Below are 17030 nucleotides of genomic sequence, written 5' to 3'. Positions count from 1 at the left end.
AGTTGTGTGACCTTTGGAAAGTTCTGTGACTCACTTTCCCCATCTGTAAATAATAGTGATAGTATCTACCTCATAGGATTGTTATGATAAATCAGCAAGTTAATATTTGTGAGATTCTTAAAATAGTACATGGTAAGAGCTCTATGTGTCTGTTCAAAAAAATACCCAAAGAAATTTGAAATTAAAATTTTAAATTACCTTTAGAAGAATATCATGCATTTTGGTAGGCTTAAAAGGAGGGAAAATAGGATGCTGCCACGTTGAAAGACCCACAAGGATGTGACTTGAGCATTAGCACCACTAGAGGGAACTCTGGGGCTATTTAGTCAATGAGCTTTGTCTCGTGCCAATCACATATGGAAAACTCTGAAAATGTCCTTCCTTCCACAATTTCAAGCAGTTCAGCTCCTTTCTTTCTATCCAACCCTGTGCCCAGAACCAGACCACACTGAGCAACCAGAAACAGCTTCCGCAGCAGAGAAGTAGAACTTCAGGTGTATTTTCTTCTTCCACCACTTCCTGCTGTTCAGCACACTTGGTCTGTACACCACTGTTTGTTGGACTCATTGATAGTTTTCCACCTAAGGTGTCGATTGCGTGGTAGTGACAGTATTATATGCCTTCCACAGTGACTGGCCTAGCCACCCTACCAGTTCCCCTGGTCTTGCATCATCCCAGCCTTAAAGAGCAGAAGCAAGTGGTAACATTTATACACTTGACTCGCTTAATTATAAATCCAGTGTAATTGTGGGTCTCACATAGTTAGCCTGCATCTATGTAACACCAGGATAACTGGGAAGAAGTTGCTGGAACATTGTCTTAATGAGTTGTGTTAACCACACCAAGTCTTTATTCTCAAAATTTATTTATACCTCATTGTTCTAAAACGGTTTTGAGATAGCTTGAAATTGCACGGTATACAGCAAAAGAAAATGAGTCATCAAATCTCAGTGAAGAAAAAAAAAGTGGAAAAATAAAATAAAGTCACAAAGTCAATGTATACCATGGGAGTGTGGGATTGGATACACTCTTTAGAGTTTGTCAAAAATTAGGTTTTAAATGTCTAGTACCTGATCCGGAGAACTAAATCATCCATGAAATTTACCTTCTGCGTGTGACTTAAAAATATCACATTTGTTAAAATAAAGCATGTCCATTCCTTACAATGAAATTTAGAAAATAAATCCCCAAATACCTTAATGTGGATAGTTTCTGTGTTGTCAAAATATGTACTATAAAGTAGCTATGGAATCAAAAGGCCCAGCTGTATCAAACTATTCTGTTAGAGGGATGGGTATCAAGGACTATATATCCTTCAGGCAATGATTTGCAAATATTAGTTCTTACATCAGAGATTTAAGTATTGGATGTTAGTGAGTACAAAATAGGCTTAATTCCTGATGCATATATATTTCATATATATATTGCATATATATTTCAGATTGTGAATAGGCTCACATATTAACAACTGGATGAGCTGAGAGTAAGGTTGACATCTGTTTAAGAATGTTGAGATTTGCTCATTAGAACTTGTCGCTTGGCTTAAGCTTTCCTGTGGCAATGCAAAGGAGTATAAAAGAAGTTCTCATGAGTAAAACCAATAATTCTACTCTTTTTCTTCTCTCCCCCAGAAACAGTCATAGATCTACATCAGCCAATTTGCTCCATAAGTTATGCCAGTAGTGACAATCTTCAAATAAAGTATATGTTAGCAAATGTCTCCTAAAATTAAGAAAAAACTCTTAGTAAGCCAAACCTAAAAATAATATTTCCCTTTCAGTACTGCAAACTGAATGAGAGGTTACAATTTCAAATGGGGCTGAAATGAACTAAAATGACAAGAAAGTTCAGGAATCAGCCTATTTTACAGTTAGAGGACAAAGAGAATAAGATCTTTCTTTGGTCAATGAACTGAGACAAACTAGCTGAAACTGTTCTTCTCATAATACAATCAACATACTTGCTCTATGGGGTCTTCATCAATTGGGCAGATGCATAAGGGAGGAATTCAACCAGTTCCAAAGAAATATGAAGTCACTATAGTACAGGGTGAAAAAAAGTGGGAATCACCCCCTGCCCCCACCTTTTAAAAGGCCATTGCTACTGGCTTGAAGCTCATAGTCATCTTGAGTTTGGAATTGCTTTTCAGCTCATAAAACTTAGTCGCAAAATTCTTTTCGTCAAGAATTGGAAGCCGAAGAAAGGCTGGGAAACATAGCCCATAATTTGATGTTGTTCCTGACAGATTTCTTTAAACATGGAAAAATTACAAAATAGTCATTGATAGCTCTCTATAAAGCTTGTGAAAAGCTAGGGTGGAATTGGGACCTGGGAAGGCCAAACACAGAACTGATGAAGAAGGAAAGTAGCTGCATTTAAGATAGCTTGGCCCCTCATTGTTACACAAAATTACATATAAGAGTTTGTGAGGGGAAAGGGGGAAAAAAAAAACAAGGGAGAGAATTAAACAACAGCAGATGGGGTAGAGAGGGAAGATGAGAGGGAAGGGGAGGGGGGATAGTAGGGGATAGGAAAGGTAGCAGAATACAACAGTCACTAATATGGTATTATGTAAAAATGTGGATGTGTAACCGATGTGATTCTGCAACTTGTATTTGGGGTAAAAAATGGGAGTTCATAACCCACTTGAATCAAATGTATGGAAGATGATATGTCATGAGCTTTGTAATGTTTTGAACAACCAATAAAAAAAAAAGATAGCTTGGCTAGTGAGATTTTAAGCTAAACTCTTATTTTCTTTTTTGTTACATAAGTAATAACTGTGTGGCCTGTTTATTAAATGAGCTGAGCTCAGTGGGAACAAACATGGGTAGCTTTAAGGTTCTCTCGCTCTTTCCCTTCCTCCCTTCCTCCTTCTTTCCATTCATCTGTCCTTCTGTCCTTCCTCCCTTCTCTTTGGGCTATCTCTGTCCTGTCCCTTGACTCTAGTTTGGGAATATTCCTGAACTTTCTAGTCTTTTTAGTTCATTCTAGTCCAATATGAAACTACAATTTCTCATCCAGGCCTGACCCCAAGACAGTGTCTGTATAATGTTTCCATTGCTAGCTAGAATTTGGTGGTTTTTATTTTTACTCTTCAGTTTTTATTTAACTACTTTATTGAAGTAGGATGGACGTACAATTTGACATACAAAAACTGTACATAATTAATATACAATATAACTTGATGAACACACAATACAACCATGAATCCATTATAGTCAAGATCATAAACACAGATATCATCACCTCCAAAAGTTGTTTCCCTTCCCTTTTTTTTTCTTTTGTGGTAAAAACTTTTAATATAATTAAATATATTATATATATAATATAATTTTAATATAATTGATATATAATAGCCAATTTTGAAATATACAATAGCATAGTATTGCTAACTGCAGCCACTGTTCTGTACATTAAATCTCTGGAAGCGAATCATCTTTCATGAGTGAAGCTTTGTGCCCTTGGACCAACACCCCTCCTCTCCTTGAATTCAGGAATTCCTTTTTTTTTGTGGCACTCTCTCATTTTGCTAAAACACATCTACTAGAAGCTTCCTAAGAAAGTGTTCATGGGAGGTAAAGATTTCAAGACTTTTAATATCTAATCATGTCTCTATGCTACAACCACACTTGGCTGATATTTTACCGGGCTATAAATCCTACCTACATTAAAAATAACTTCTCCAGAATTTTGAAGGCATTTTTCTTCTGCCTCTAGAACTGTAGGTGAAAAACCCAGTGCTACTGTGGTTTCTGTCTTTTGTCTATGGTTGATTTTCTTTTTCTGGCCGTTTTTAGATTCTTTCTGTATTTATGGACTTAATATCTCACAATCATATAGCTTATTTGGGTTATTTTTAATTCATTGTGCTGGGAATTCAGTAAGGATTTTCAGTTTGAAAACCAATATTATATCTCAGGTAATTTCATACCTCCATTTTCTTTTTTAAAATTTTTAAAAATATTTATTTTTTAGTTATAGATGGACACAATATCTTTATTTTGTTTTTATGTGGTGCTGAGGATTGAACCCAGTGCCTCATGCATGGTAGACAAGCTCTCTACCTCTGAGCCATAACCCCATCCCCACCTCCATTTTCTTTAAAAATCAATTTTAGAACTTTATTCTAAATGTTAGACCTCTTGAGATTGAGCCTAACTTCCTTATCTTTTTATTCCTGACTTTCATCTTTCTTTTTCTAAGATATTATTTCTAATTTATCCTACAACCCTTCTACTGGATTCCAAAATATAATGTATACTATTTTTTTGCTTCTGGAGAGCTCTTTTTCTCTGATTTGCATAGCATTCTCTTCTTGTTTTGTGCATGTAATGTCTGATCTTATTTCTTTGAAGATGTTAATCAGCTTTTTTTAGCAGAGGTTTTTTTCTGAACTTGTAGATTTTATGTTTCCTCCAAGCTTTTATCTTTTTTTAGATTCTTTCCCCCCCTCCCTCCTCTTGTTTATAGCAGGTTTCCTCAAGTAGCTGTTGAACTTTGGGTATGCATTCATATCTAAGTGCAGTGCTCTGAGAGGCTGGTTGGAAGAGCTGGTGGAGGTAGCACTTTCTGATTGGTGAACTTCACTTTAGGATGAAGAGTTGCAGCAGTGAATAGTTTCCAAATGTCACTGTGAGGATATCTTTCTTGTAGAGCCATTTGTTTTCTTTAGGAAATAATCTTTCAGTCCCTTTTCAGAAGTAATGGGAAGAAGACAGAGGACCCCAAATTTCCACTTAAACCACTTCTTCACCTTGTGTTTGGGGGTTTGCACCCTCTATGTACTATCCACTTTCTATTAAGAATAAATCTTTCCTGCAAGGAACAGGTTAGAGTGGTTGACTGACTTCCGTGGGGAGAAGTAGGACCCTGCCCAGACTTCCAGCCAATTTCCAGCTGGTGCCCATGTGCTTCCTACCTTCTTCCTAATTTGTTTCCAGTTTATTATCCACGTTTTTTGTCTTCCTAAAATATTTTGAAATCTCTCCTCTGCTTCCATCTCCTCTTGTGTTCTTCTTGTGGGTTAGTAAATTTGGTTCTTTTTTTTTACTGTTATGTTAGTAAAAATTTGTTAAGGAAAAAAGACAGATATGTGTGATCAATCTGTCAGGTTGAACTGGAAGTCTAGCTGAATAATTTTACTCTGTAATGGGAAAATTTTCTTAATGCACTCCCAGATGTGATAAAAATCTGGATATCTTTAAGTAATCCTAGGAAATACAGAATTAATTAGTATCACATTTTATGAATTCTGAAACAGAACTGTGTGAATCTAGGAAATCAAAAGCATCACCCTTTTCTCCAGCTAAAATTTTTGGAATATAAGTACTCTTGCCACTTAAGTATATTCCACATCAAGATGGCATACCTTTAAATAAAAACACTTTAAAATTAAAAACTAGGATTCTATTTTTGTCTGCATATGCCATGTGACTTTCCTGAGCACATGCAATTCAGGGTTTTTTGTGATATATTTTTAGAGGAGAACGCTAAAGAATGGAACAACCACAGCTTGTTACTTTGGAACAATTCACACTGACTCATCTCTGCTCCTTGCGGAAATTACAGGTGAGTAGATGAAAGCACAATTTATGGGCACATCAAGAGAAGACAGCCAGGCCATGCCTGGCAACAATGTATGCTTGGTGGCAGTCCTGCCTTTTAATTGCTAGAATTTGAGCATTGCATTGTTTTGCAGATAATTAAGTGTCTGTGTATAACCTTGGTCCTTGAATGGTGTTTTAATTATTTAAATAATTTTATTATTTACTTATGCCTTCTGGTTCCAGAATAATGTTTATGGATCTCAATTTTGTGTATTAATTTGGGCTTTTTTTTTAGGGCAGTTTATTAACTTGAGCTGTAGCAACAGTTATTATGTCATAATCAACAGGCAGGTTTTGGCTGTTGGCTAGACTCAGGGCATGGTGTTAGATGAAACAGAAAATAATCTCTGCCCTTGAAGAACCAGACAGAAAATATACCCATGGTTCTATTACGAGGTGGCCGGATATTGTATGAAGCACTCTATATGGATGAATACATCTGTATACAACCCTCTGAGATATGTGTTGATATTCTCTATGCACAGATGGATGAACTCCTGCTCAGAGAGGTTAAATAATTTGTCCAGGTTTTCATGGTTAGTAAGTAGAGCTGAGACTGGATTTAGGTTGATGATTCCAAATTTGTACCCAGCACACTGCCTGGCACACAGCAGGCACTCAGTAAATAATGTTGCTGATGTACTTATGACACTGCTGGTGGCCAAGGTAGTTTATGCCAGAGGCCTAATGAGTGACACTAAAAATAATATTGCAGTTTTCAGAGGAAGCAAAGAGAGCCCAGGATTGGGTCATCTGGGAAGAGGCTTTTAAACTGGACTCTGGAGAGGAGACAAAATGGGGAAAGACTAAAGTGTCTGCCAGGGGGAGGAAATGAGATGGACAGGAGCAAGAGGACAGGAATATCAATGGTGGGTGGATAACAGGAAGCAGGAAATAGAAGAGTTCAATGGTGCAGAGGATTCTTTGCATGGTGGGAGGGTAGAGGAGTTGGGCAGATAGGATGGTTCAGATTGTGGAGGAGCTCAACTTTGCATCAAAGACTCAAAGATGGTTTTGAGACAGGTGGGTGAAATAATGAAAGTGGTATTTTTAAGAGAGATTAATCTAATGGCCAGGTATTAAAATAAATTACAGGGAAAAGAAAGAGACAGAAAGATTTTTGAAAGACTCTTATGATAGTAATAGAGACATTATAAAAACAATTGTCCCTGTAGCTTCAACATTATAGTTGAAACAGAATGCTTCTTCTAGCACCTCTGATGAGGACTAGGTTCTTCAGTACAGCCTTGCTAGTAGCATTAGCTAAAAGACAATAATACTGGCATGGCTACAGTTAAGAAGAATAGCAGTATGGCCACTGAGTACCATATGCCAGTCACCTGATGCATGTTATTGTGTACATTTCTTAATATCCTGCACATAGCTGGGTGCAGTGGGTCACATCTGAAATCCCAGTGGAACTTACAATCCTCCTGCCTCAATCTGCCAAAACCCTAGCACTCAAGTTTTTATCACTATACTGTACTGTGTATTACCTAGAAGAGGATCATAATATATATATAGAGAGAGACTCAATCCTGAGGATGGTGGTACAGTAGGAGATAGGAGGCAGACTGTGAGTAGATGAAAAAGAAGAAAGAGAAAGAAGAAATGGAGGGTAGGCATTTTAAAGAGTATTGGAATGTTTCTCTGGGATATGAGGCTGTTTCCTCCTTTGCGATAAAATGAGAGCAAAGAAGCTATGTCATTAGTAAAAATATAGACAAAGTGTACATGCAAAAAGAAAAGCTGAGTAAGAAGTACGAAACACCCAAGTATTACCTGGGCAGTCTGGGAGTGGGGATGTGGAATGAAAGGAAGAAACTTTACTACTGACAGAATATGGTAAGCGCTGTTGTTCTTAAGTGGCCTGATGACTGATGATCCTTTACATTCTGAGTGGTGTTTGTCATAGTGATTTTAATTTACAGGTGCTTTTTAAAAACTCAGAAAACACACTCTTTGAAAAAGAAACATGCCTTCAGATTCTTTTCATGTGTGTTTCATAGATAAATTTGGGCAGCGGGCGTTTGTGGGCAAAGTATGCATGGATTTGAATGATGCTGTTCCAGAATACAAGGAAACCACAGAGGAATCAATCAAGGAAACAGAGAGGTAACACATCCATTTGTCTTGATTTGTCTTTTGGATGAGTCCTCTGCTGCACTGATGGAGTTCAAGATGGAGAGAAGAAACCAGATACTTTTAGGACCCAGTTGGGATCTGTGTGATCCCAGTTGGGGTCAGAGTGTTCTGTTTAATGCAGTGTCCACAGCTAGCCCACAGTGAATCTGCTCAATTATTTAGTAATTCTTAATGATTTATAAAGAGCATTCCTCTGAAGTGCTACACTGTTCCCCATAGAAATCTCTACGAGGCGTCTGTCTTAGGTCAACTGAGTGTGGCACAGTCTGAGTGACTTGCCCACACTCACTGCATCAGTCAACCTCCCATTAGTATAATGAAATGCCAGAGATGATAAACTTAAAAAAAAAAGGTTTATCTCAGTTTCTGAAGGTTCCAGTATCTGACCGAGTGGCTCCATGTCTTTGGGACTCTCATGAGGCAGCACATCCTGGCAGGGGTAGGTGATGGAGAAAGTCACTTACCTCATGAGCCAGGAAGTAGAACCAAGAAGAGAAAACTGGCCGTAGTTCCACAATCCCTGCTCAGGGGCATGTCCCCAATGACCTGAGGACCTTCCTCAGGGTCCAACCTCCTCAAGGTTCCACCACTTCCTAACATTGCCACCCTGGGGACCAAGCCTTCAACATGTGGACCTTTGAGTGAGCTTCACCCAGACCATAGTAATCACATAGCTTTTAAGTGGCAGAGCCAACACTTAAAACCAGGGTCTATGACTCTGAATTTTGAGTTCTTTCTATGATGATGAGGATCCCACCTTGAATTCAATACAAAATAATAATAACAACAACAACAACAACAACAACAAAAACAGAAGGCATACAAGAGCATTGTACGAAACATAGAGAATCACTAAGTTCCACAACAAAAAAGAAAAATATTCTCCGTAACTAAACCACCTAAAGTTGCCAATATACTTATCCCCTATATTCTTGTAGTATTTTTTCAAGTGTTCTATGCATCCCTCACTCTCATTTTGTCCTATCATAGAAAGAGGAAAGTAGTTCTTCTAGCTATATGGTGGAAACATTAAAATGAACTCGTGACATCAGTTATCTTCTGAAGGTGAGGTATAGACATATAGGCTGGAATACTGATTCCTCTTCCTTTCTTGCTTCCCCATCTGTGGGCTCACTGTACTACCTACAAAGGTTCTGAGGACCTTCAATGGTGACACATAATCAAAACAGAAAACATAGAAGGTACCAAGGCCTGCTCTGCTGCTCTTCTGAGCATGTAATAGGGATTATGAACTTCAGAAAGATCTCCACCTCAAATAATATGATGGCATATGCAGACAGAATCATAAAATTTAGATATGTACAAAGAAAATGAAAGCTTATGTCCACATAAAGACTCATATGCAAATATTCATAGTAATATTATTCATAGAAGCCAAATATGAAGCAGGTTTCACAATGCACACCATCAGTCTAGCAGAGGACTTCATACACCGCATCAATACCGTGCACCATGTCAATCTAATTGAGTGAGTCCAGTGAGACACAGAACATTTCAGAATGCATAAAGTTAAGCAAGTTTTTACCTACAGATACTTAGCAAGGGATAATAGAAGCCTAGGATTCTTGATAAGCTGGTCCTCAAGGCTCAGGAGTAACCCAGGATGGGTGGCTTCATGTTTATATATGCCCCAAACTTCACTATAGCTGAGGGACTCTGATATTCTGCTCCGTCTGGGTTTTTATACCTGGGCGAAACTTGATGCACTGGGCTAAAGAATTCCAGGACATCCTGCCTAGAACAAAAAAGCACAGAGCCTAGGTTTATGTCAGGATGTAGAATTTTCAGCATACGCTTTCAACTATGACAACTACAAGCAAGAAAAGGGTAAGAGTCAGATCACCAAGGCCATCTAGGAATTGTCATTCACCAATCAAAATGTCCATCAGTTGGTGAGTGAGTAAATAAAATGTGACATATGATAGAATATTATTCAGCCATAAAAGGAATGAGGTACTGATATATGCTACATCCTGGGTGAACTTTAAATATATTATGCAAAGAGAAAGAACCGAACACAAAAGGCCACATAGTATATGGTTTTATTTACGTGAAATGCATAGAAAATGCAAATCCATAGAGACAGAAAGTCGGGGGCTAGAGGTAGGAAAGCCCATTAATTGCAAATGGGCCCAAGGAATCTAACTGGGGCGATGAGAATGTTTAAAAACTGGATTATGGCTGGATGTGGTGGCACACACCTGTAATCCCAGCAGCTTGGGAGTCTGAGGCAGGAGAATTGCAAGTTCAAAGCCAGCCTCAACAAAAGTGAGGCGCTAAGCAAGTCAGCGAAACCCTGTCTCTAAAAAAAAATGCAAAATAGATCTGGGAATGTGGCTCAGTGTTCAAGTGTCCCTGAGGTCAGTATCCCCCACAAAAAAAAAAAAACTGGATTATGATGATAGTTCCACAACTCAGTAAATGTATTAAAATTATTGAACAGTGCACTTAAAACAGGTAAATTTTATGGTATGTAAATTATATTTTAGTAAAACAGCTTTTGAAAATAGAAATGTCTGTGAAATATGTATTTTCTAGCTCATATCCCTTAAAATAAGAGTTGAGCAGAAAGTGATTGGGTTTTTTTTTCAAAGTAAATATATTTTTGAAAGGGTTGCTTCTAAATTCACAAGGAATAATTTCTTTTGCAAAGACTTTGAAGGCTTAAAGTAGAGCATATTTTCAGAGATCCCAGACACACATGATTTTCTCCTGTGGTACAATAGCGCTTCTATAGAAGCTTTTAGCATCCTTCCTCTCACTTTTCTCCCCTAATTCCACACAGTTGAAGCAGAATTTTTATTTAAAAGACTGAGAATACAGTCTGTAGATATATCTCAAGATGTGTCAACACACTGTGGAGTCTTCATATGATTTATAATAAAGTTGGAAGACAAATTAATGCATTAGTTCCTCTTCCCATTTGCCGAGGTCACTGTGTTGGTTACCTAACTAGATAAAACTGGCATATTCCTTAAAAAATTTTTCATGTCAACATTTGTCTATAAAGTTATGTTTTAAAGCCTCTAGGAACTTGCTGTAGGACCCCTAAGGTCAATCCCTTTGTAAAATGAAGGATTTTTTGTTAAAATTTACTGCTTTCCTATCCTGTATTATGGATCAGTGCTTCTCCTGAAGATTGGATTTGGTTTTAAGTATGTGTGGCCTGCTCATTAGATTAGTTTTGGTTGTAAGTAATTTTATTGCTTGAGATCTCGGGTTTTTATCATTTCATCTCAATACAAAGAAATTCTACTGAACAAATAAGTATTTTCTTGAATAATCTTCTGTAGCTTTTCCATAGTACCTTGAGTACTTGACAAGGAATTTCATTATATCATATTCAACATCAAAGAGACATAGAAGAAAATTCTTGGATATAAATCTTTACCCAAAAATAACCTATCCTGATGCAAGTTTTTAGAAGCCCAACTTTGTTTCCGTTCCCTGGGCCTCTCTCACTTTCAGTGTGTCCCCTGAAAAGGAAGATAGGGGGTGCTGCAAACTCACAGAGGGGAGAAAGGTCCCACCTTCCCTTTAGCTCTGGGTGTATGCTCAACTCCTCTATTCATTGTTGTAAACCTTAATTCATATTTTATTTAGAAGAAAGAGTATACCAGAAGAAAGGAAATTATAGCTAGTAAACTTTTCCAGCCAGAGCAGAAGGAGCCATTCCGTAGGCTTTATTTACACTTGTCACCATGTGTCCCATTCACTGCATGTTTTATAGCCACCTCTGGTCTATTCCTTACTCCAATATCCACCCTCCCCCAACAAGACTGTGCCCTTGGGAATAAATGGTGATATCATGTGAGTGAGTAGCTTCCACTTTAGGGGAATTAGCAGTGGAGAATCCCATAACTTCTAAATGCTTCCAGGTGCACAGGACACCATGCTGGTAATATCCGTGGAGCACAACATATTGCAATATTCCCCCACACAGAGTTGGAGCTGGTAGAACAGCTTGAGTGCTATGGGAATACTCATGAACAGCCCAACTGATGCTAGATGATAACATCACATTTCCCTGTGATTTTGCCTTCCATCTTTGGCTGCAAATGAGAGAGCAGAGTAATTACTACTTATTAATCTTTAATTGGTGGTGATGAAACATGTGCAGCATTAGAAATGTTTGCATGGAAATTAGGACATGTAAGGATCTTGTTTTCACCCTTTTAAAACATTTATTTGAAAATGCTTAAATTTTTCTAAATTCCCATTTGTTGCTTCATTTCAGATTTGTGTCAGAAATGCTTCAAAGGAATGTAAGTAAAAGTGTTCACAGCTTGAGTTTGAATTGTCTTTCTATTCATCTTTATTAAATTGCTTGATAGATTTTGGTCCATGTGCATTTGGTTTATTCCAAGCATAAAGAAGTATTTCCTTACAACCTTAAATTGTTGTCACAGAGGATCTGTCAATCCAACTCATTGAGGTCAAGCATTTTTAAGATTTTAAAATATTTTTAAAATTTTAAAACAGTTGACAAATGAAGCCTGCACATATTTAAAGTGCACAATGTGATGGTTTGATATGTGCATACAATTGTTTAATGATATTCACAATCAAATTAATTAACACATCCATTATCACCTGACCTGTATGGTAGATCCAAGAAACTGTTCATCTTATAACTGAAAATTTGTACCCTTTGAACTCTATCTCCTGCTTCTAGATATATATGTAAAGGAAATATAATCAGTATGTTAAAGAGATATCTGTACCCCCATTTTATTACAGTGTTATTCACTATCGTCAAGATACGGAAAGAATCTAAGTGTCCATGGATCAATGAGTGTATAAAAAATGCAATACAACTCATATTTGTGCCTGCACACACACACACACACACACATAATTATTATTTAGTGATTAAAAAGGAAAGGAATTCTGCCATTTGGTTCAGAATAGATAAATATGTAGAACGTTATATTAAGTGGAATGTGGCAGATCCAGAAAGATAGATACTACATGAACTCACTTATTTGTGAAATCCCAAAAGTTGAACTCTTAGAAACAAAAGTTGGGCATTTTTTTTTTGCTTTTTTTTACTGAAGGCTTGTGCAACACTGCTCAACACTGTGTTTTGTTTAAGACACAATTTTGAAATCGGAATCTGTTAACTGATTTTAGTGGGGTTGATTGATCGCTATTCAGATATGTGAAAATTGTGCAGTTTGCTTCATTCTTACAATTGCATGTACTTTTCTTGGCTCCCAACGCCCTTGCTTACGTGCAACAGAAAAACTAGATTTAGTAAGCTGGGTAAATTTCATCCTATGTCCCCTAAGCTTTTAGTGGATCTCAAGTATGAAAATCTCAGTCACTGCCCAGTTGAGAGTCACCATCTCAAGGCAACTTTCCCATTCTTGGTGGTTTTCCTTCTCCTCTGGGACCTTTCGCTTTCACAGAACTGGTCTTTCGAAATGGGGGAGAGGATTTCATGTTATGGGCAGATGAGTAGAACCTGGAAGCTATGGGACTATTTGGTGGCTACCTCACCACTGCTTCTGGTCACTTGCACACCCTGGTCTGGTCTAAAAAGCAAGCATTGTTCAGCCCCAGTGCCCTGGCCGCTGCTGCCTTCTTCTCTGTGTGACCAGTCAGTGAGGCACCCCCTTTGCAGTGCCCTGGCCTTGGTGAACCTAGGCAGACAATGCTACCTCCTGCCTTTACTGCAGCAGGTCGGTTCGTGGCTCCAGGGGATAATTTCTTAGACTGGCAAGCCTGACCCTTCCCTTACCATCTTTTATGATCTGAATGGAACACACAGGATTCCTCAGAGTTTCTTCCAATTTAACCTTGGAAATCTTAGGTGGAACTTTGTAGATCCTTATCCCCACCAACCCTCTATGAGTGCTTCTCTCCCTCCCAGAAGAGAAAAAAGGCTTTTCTCTTCTGGTGGCACCAACGCTGCTCCTGCATGAGAATAGTTCTCAGGGAGCTTGGAGCCACCACATTCCTCAAGATGTAGAAAGAGGAATAGGCCCCAGCACACTTGCCTTCTCTCCAGTACTCTCCTTTAAAGAACTTCTCTTTCTGCCTCCAATGCTCTTCATAAAGGTCATTCACTCTAGACTTCATCTTTGCACATTGATGTGAGGAAAGGAGAAGAGAGAGGAGGGGAAGAGATGGGAGGGGAGAAGAGGAGTGTCTGTCATTTGGGACGGAGTCCTCTTCTTCTGAACTTGGTGCTGAAGAGCATGCTGTAGTCTCAATGGTGAGATGTTTCCATGAAACCCAGCGCCTCCACCAACTTTTAGAATCAGGGTCTGTCCTCAAAAATGAAGTAAAGTCACCTTGCTATGAAATATGCATTTTCAAGTATGCTACATGTTTATAATATCCATATTTTCCTCATCAATTTTTTTCTTGTCATTTCCAGTATCTTAGAGTGAAGCCCGTAGTGACACCACGTTTTTCCCTTTCCTGCTCTGAGACTTTGATGGGTGAACTTGGCAACATCGCTAAAACCCATGATTTGCACATTCAGGTAGGTATCTTCTGTTTTGTGCCTCTGTCCTGACCAGCAAGATTTTTCAGTACTCTAAATCATAATTTCCATTTTTTTCTACTGAGATTTCCTAGAGTCCAGTCATAACAGGGCAGGAAATGCCCTTACAGAAGGTCACCTAATCCAGTTCTTTAATTTTGCAAGTAAGAAGCCTGAAGTTCCTTTTATTCCCAATGTTCTTCCATCAGTCTTCAAGAGACAAACACATCTTGATAAGGAAGATCAATGACAAACTGGTTACTTATTCTCTGTAGAATACATTTAATGCCTTTATTTCCTACTTCTCTTTTATTTGATACTTTCTCAGTGTTCCATATCTTCATTCTTGGAGGAACCAGCTATTATTTGAAAACCAAAAGAACCTAATTTCCGCTTTACAAAAATGCATTTAAAAGCCCTTTTGTTCTTAGTTTCTAATTTAAAATCAGGAACAAAAAAAAGTATATCTTACTTTGTCATTAAGTTGTTGCAATTTAGGAATAACACTTTTAAAACCTAACAGCTGGGTTAAAATTGGGAGCTTCCCCTCCCCCCATTCAGACTTAATTACACACTGCACTAAAATTTCTCCTCTTAAGAATTGACTATCTTATAGGAAAGGTCAAATTGGGCAAAGGCAATACATTGATTCTTTGCCATATTGTAGTTTTTTTTTTTAAAGATCTATCTTAAGTCCCATTAACTAGTCTCATCTTCCCCATTATTAATACTATTATTATTTGTGATCTATAAGAATTGAGTTTTGGGTTCAATCTCACACAATGATCTCCTGGACATAACATTCAAAATTTAGATGATGTTTCTACTTTGGAAACAGAATACTTCTCTTTCTCAAAGAATAAAATACAAATGACATTTAAAATTATATGAAAAAAATTAAATGAGAAAAACTCACATTTTCCAAAATGACCTGTATCGTCTGGTTGTCCTTTCTTCTTTTCCTATGCCAATGTATTTTATTTGTCTGCTTCCTCAAGATTGGGAATAGATCTCTCTCTATAAGTGGAGTAGCTATTTTAGAAAATCATTTAAAAAATTATCTGGCTATGTATATTCTACCTTACACACAGAGAGAAATGGCATTGCATTTGCTCATGAGTTATTTCCTATAATATATACTTACAACCAATTGATGTGAAATGATTGTTGTTTTAGGCTTGGGACTGGGGTGGTTACTCTACAGTCTAGCATCTTTTTTATTTATTTTTATTTTTTTATTAGTTGTTCAAAACATTACATAGCTCTTGACATATCATATTTCATACATTTGATTCAAGTGGGTTATGAACTCCCATTTTTACCCCATATACAGATTGCAGAATCACATCGGTTACACATCCACGTTTTTACATACTGCCATACCAGTCTAGCATCTTAAAAACGCTTTTGTGGTACCTTGGAGAAGGATTGGTGTGGGAGTCCCAGACTCACTTGTTTCGCTTGCTTTGAATTCTTATTGACTTTTTCTCGATGACTGCAGGATTGTCCAGCTCAGTTATTTCCAAACTGTTTTCTGCTGCAGAACTCATTCAGAAAGCCAACAAAGGAGACAGATTGGAGTCAGGTTCCCAGGGTCCCAATGCTGCTTCGTTCTGAACCTGTTTATGCCTTCCACATAATGGATTGCTATGGATTGTCAAACATAAAACCTGACTAAAATATTCACAGCTAAAAGAATTTGGAAAATCACTCATCTAGAGTTTTTCCTTAAGAGATGAGAAAATAGAGACTCAAAGAAAAGAACTGACTTGCCCTAAGACACATAATCAGGGTCAGACGTTGGGCTAAAACTCAACTCTCAATTTTCTTATGAGTGAACCATGCTGTTGAACTCTTGCTTAAAAGTCAACACCAGAAGAGAAAAATTAGTATAAGCAGCAAGGCTCTTGACTGTCTTAAAGGAGATCTTTGCATTTTTTTCTTGCTACAGTTTGGAATTTGAAAAGACTTGATTGGAAAAATTTGCCTTGAGATGACACATGTGCATGCACAAACACACACACACACACACATACACACACACACACACACACCATGTTCATGCTATTCCATTTGTCATATATTGGTGTATATGATGCATATAATTGTTTTAAATAAAACTCATGCACAGTCTTTGTTGTCCATTGATAAGGTTCCTTATACAGTAAGTAGAAACCAGCACACCATTTTGAGGCAGGAAATAGAATTTCTATTATTTTTCTGGAAAAAAATGAAAATATTATTTTTTTTCTTTTAGAGCCATATAAGTGAAAATTGTGATGAAGTTGAAGCTGTGAAAAACTTATATCCCAATTATAAACACTACACAGATGTTTATGATAGAAACAATCTTCTGACAAATAAGGTAAATGCTGTATCATGGTGCAATCTAAGTAAATGCACACATTTACCAAACCAGAGTAAAACCTAGTGTGTGTGTGTGTGTGTGTGTGTGTCTGTGTGTAGCTAAATATGGACGTGAAGCTTCCTCTCAGTAGATAAATTTAAAGGCTTCGTTTGAGGGTGGGAATGTCATTGGTCCAAGGACACTTGTACAGCTCCATTAGGATGTAAATGTGCCTTTCTTTAAGTCAGCAGATGCATTTCTAAGGATCCTTTGTGTAAGAAATATGAATAGGGATATTAATTTACATATGAAAGTTTTAAAAGGGGTATCAGGAGGGCATTGGTTGCATTATAGAACATATACAATTAGAATTTTGTTCAACATCCATGAAGAATGAAGTGTCCAGGCTTACAAG

The 17030-nt window shown here is 37.5% G+C and overlaps 1 protein-coding gene across 3 annotated transcripts in view; it reads left to right on the top strand.

Annotated features, from left to right (window-relative positions):
• Positions 1 to 17030, top strand: part of Gda (guanine deaminase) — a 98171-nt gene that overhangs the window by 58230 nt on the left and 22911 nt on the right. For all 3 annotated transcript variants that reach the window (XR_009228200.1, XM_058584008.1, XM_058584009.1), the window contains exons 4-8: positions 5484 to 5571; positions 7619 to 7724; positions 12013 to 12040; positions 14161 to 14268; positions 16526 to 16633. Coding sequence is in view for 2 of the 3 variants with exons in the window: in XM_058584008.1 (XP_058439991.1) it covers positions 5484 to 5571; positions 7619 to 7724; positions 12013 to 12040; positions 14161 to 14268; positions 16526 to 16633 (438 nt within the window). In the remaining variant the exon portion in view is untranslated. The remainder of the gene's footprint in view (positions 1 to 5483; positions 5572 to 7618; positions 7725 to 12012; positions 12041 to 14160; positions 14269 to 16525; positions 16634 to 17030) is intronic.

Source organism: Marmota monax, unplaced genomic scaffold, assembly GCF_021218885.2.
Source record: "Marmota monax isolate L192 unplaced genomic scaffold, Marmota_monax_Labrador192_F-V1.1 WCK01_AAM20220418_F8-fsc00059, whole genome shotgun sequence".
Taxonomy (NCBI): Eukaryota; Metazoa; Chordata; class Mammalia; order Rodentia; family Sciuridae; genus Marmota; species Marmota monax.
This window is presented reverse-complemented; position numbering and strand designations above follow the sequence as displayed.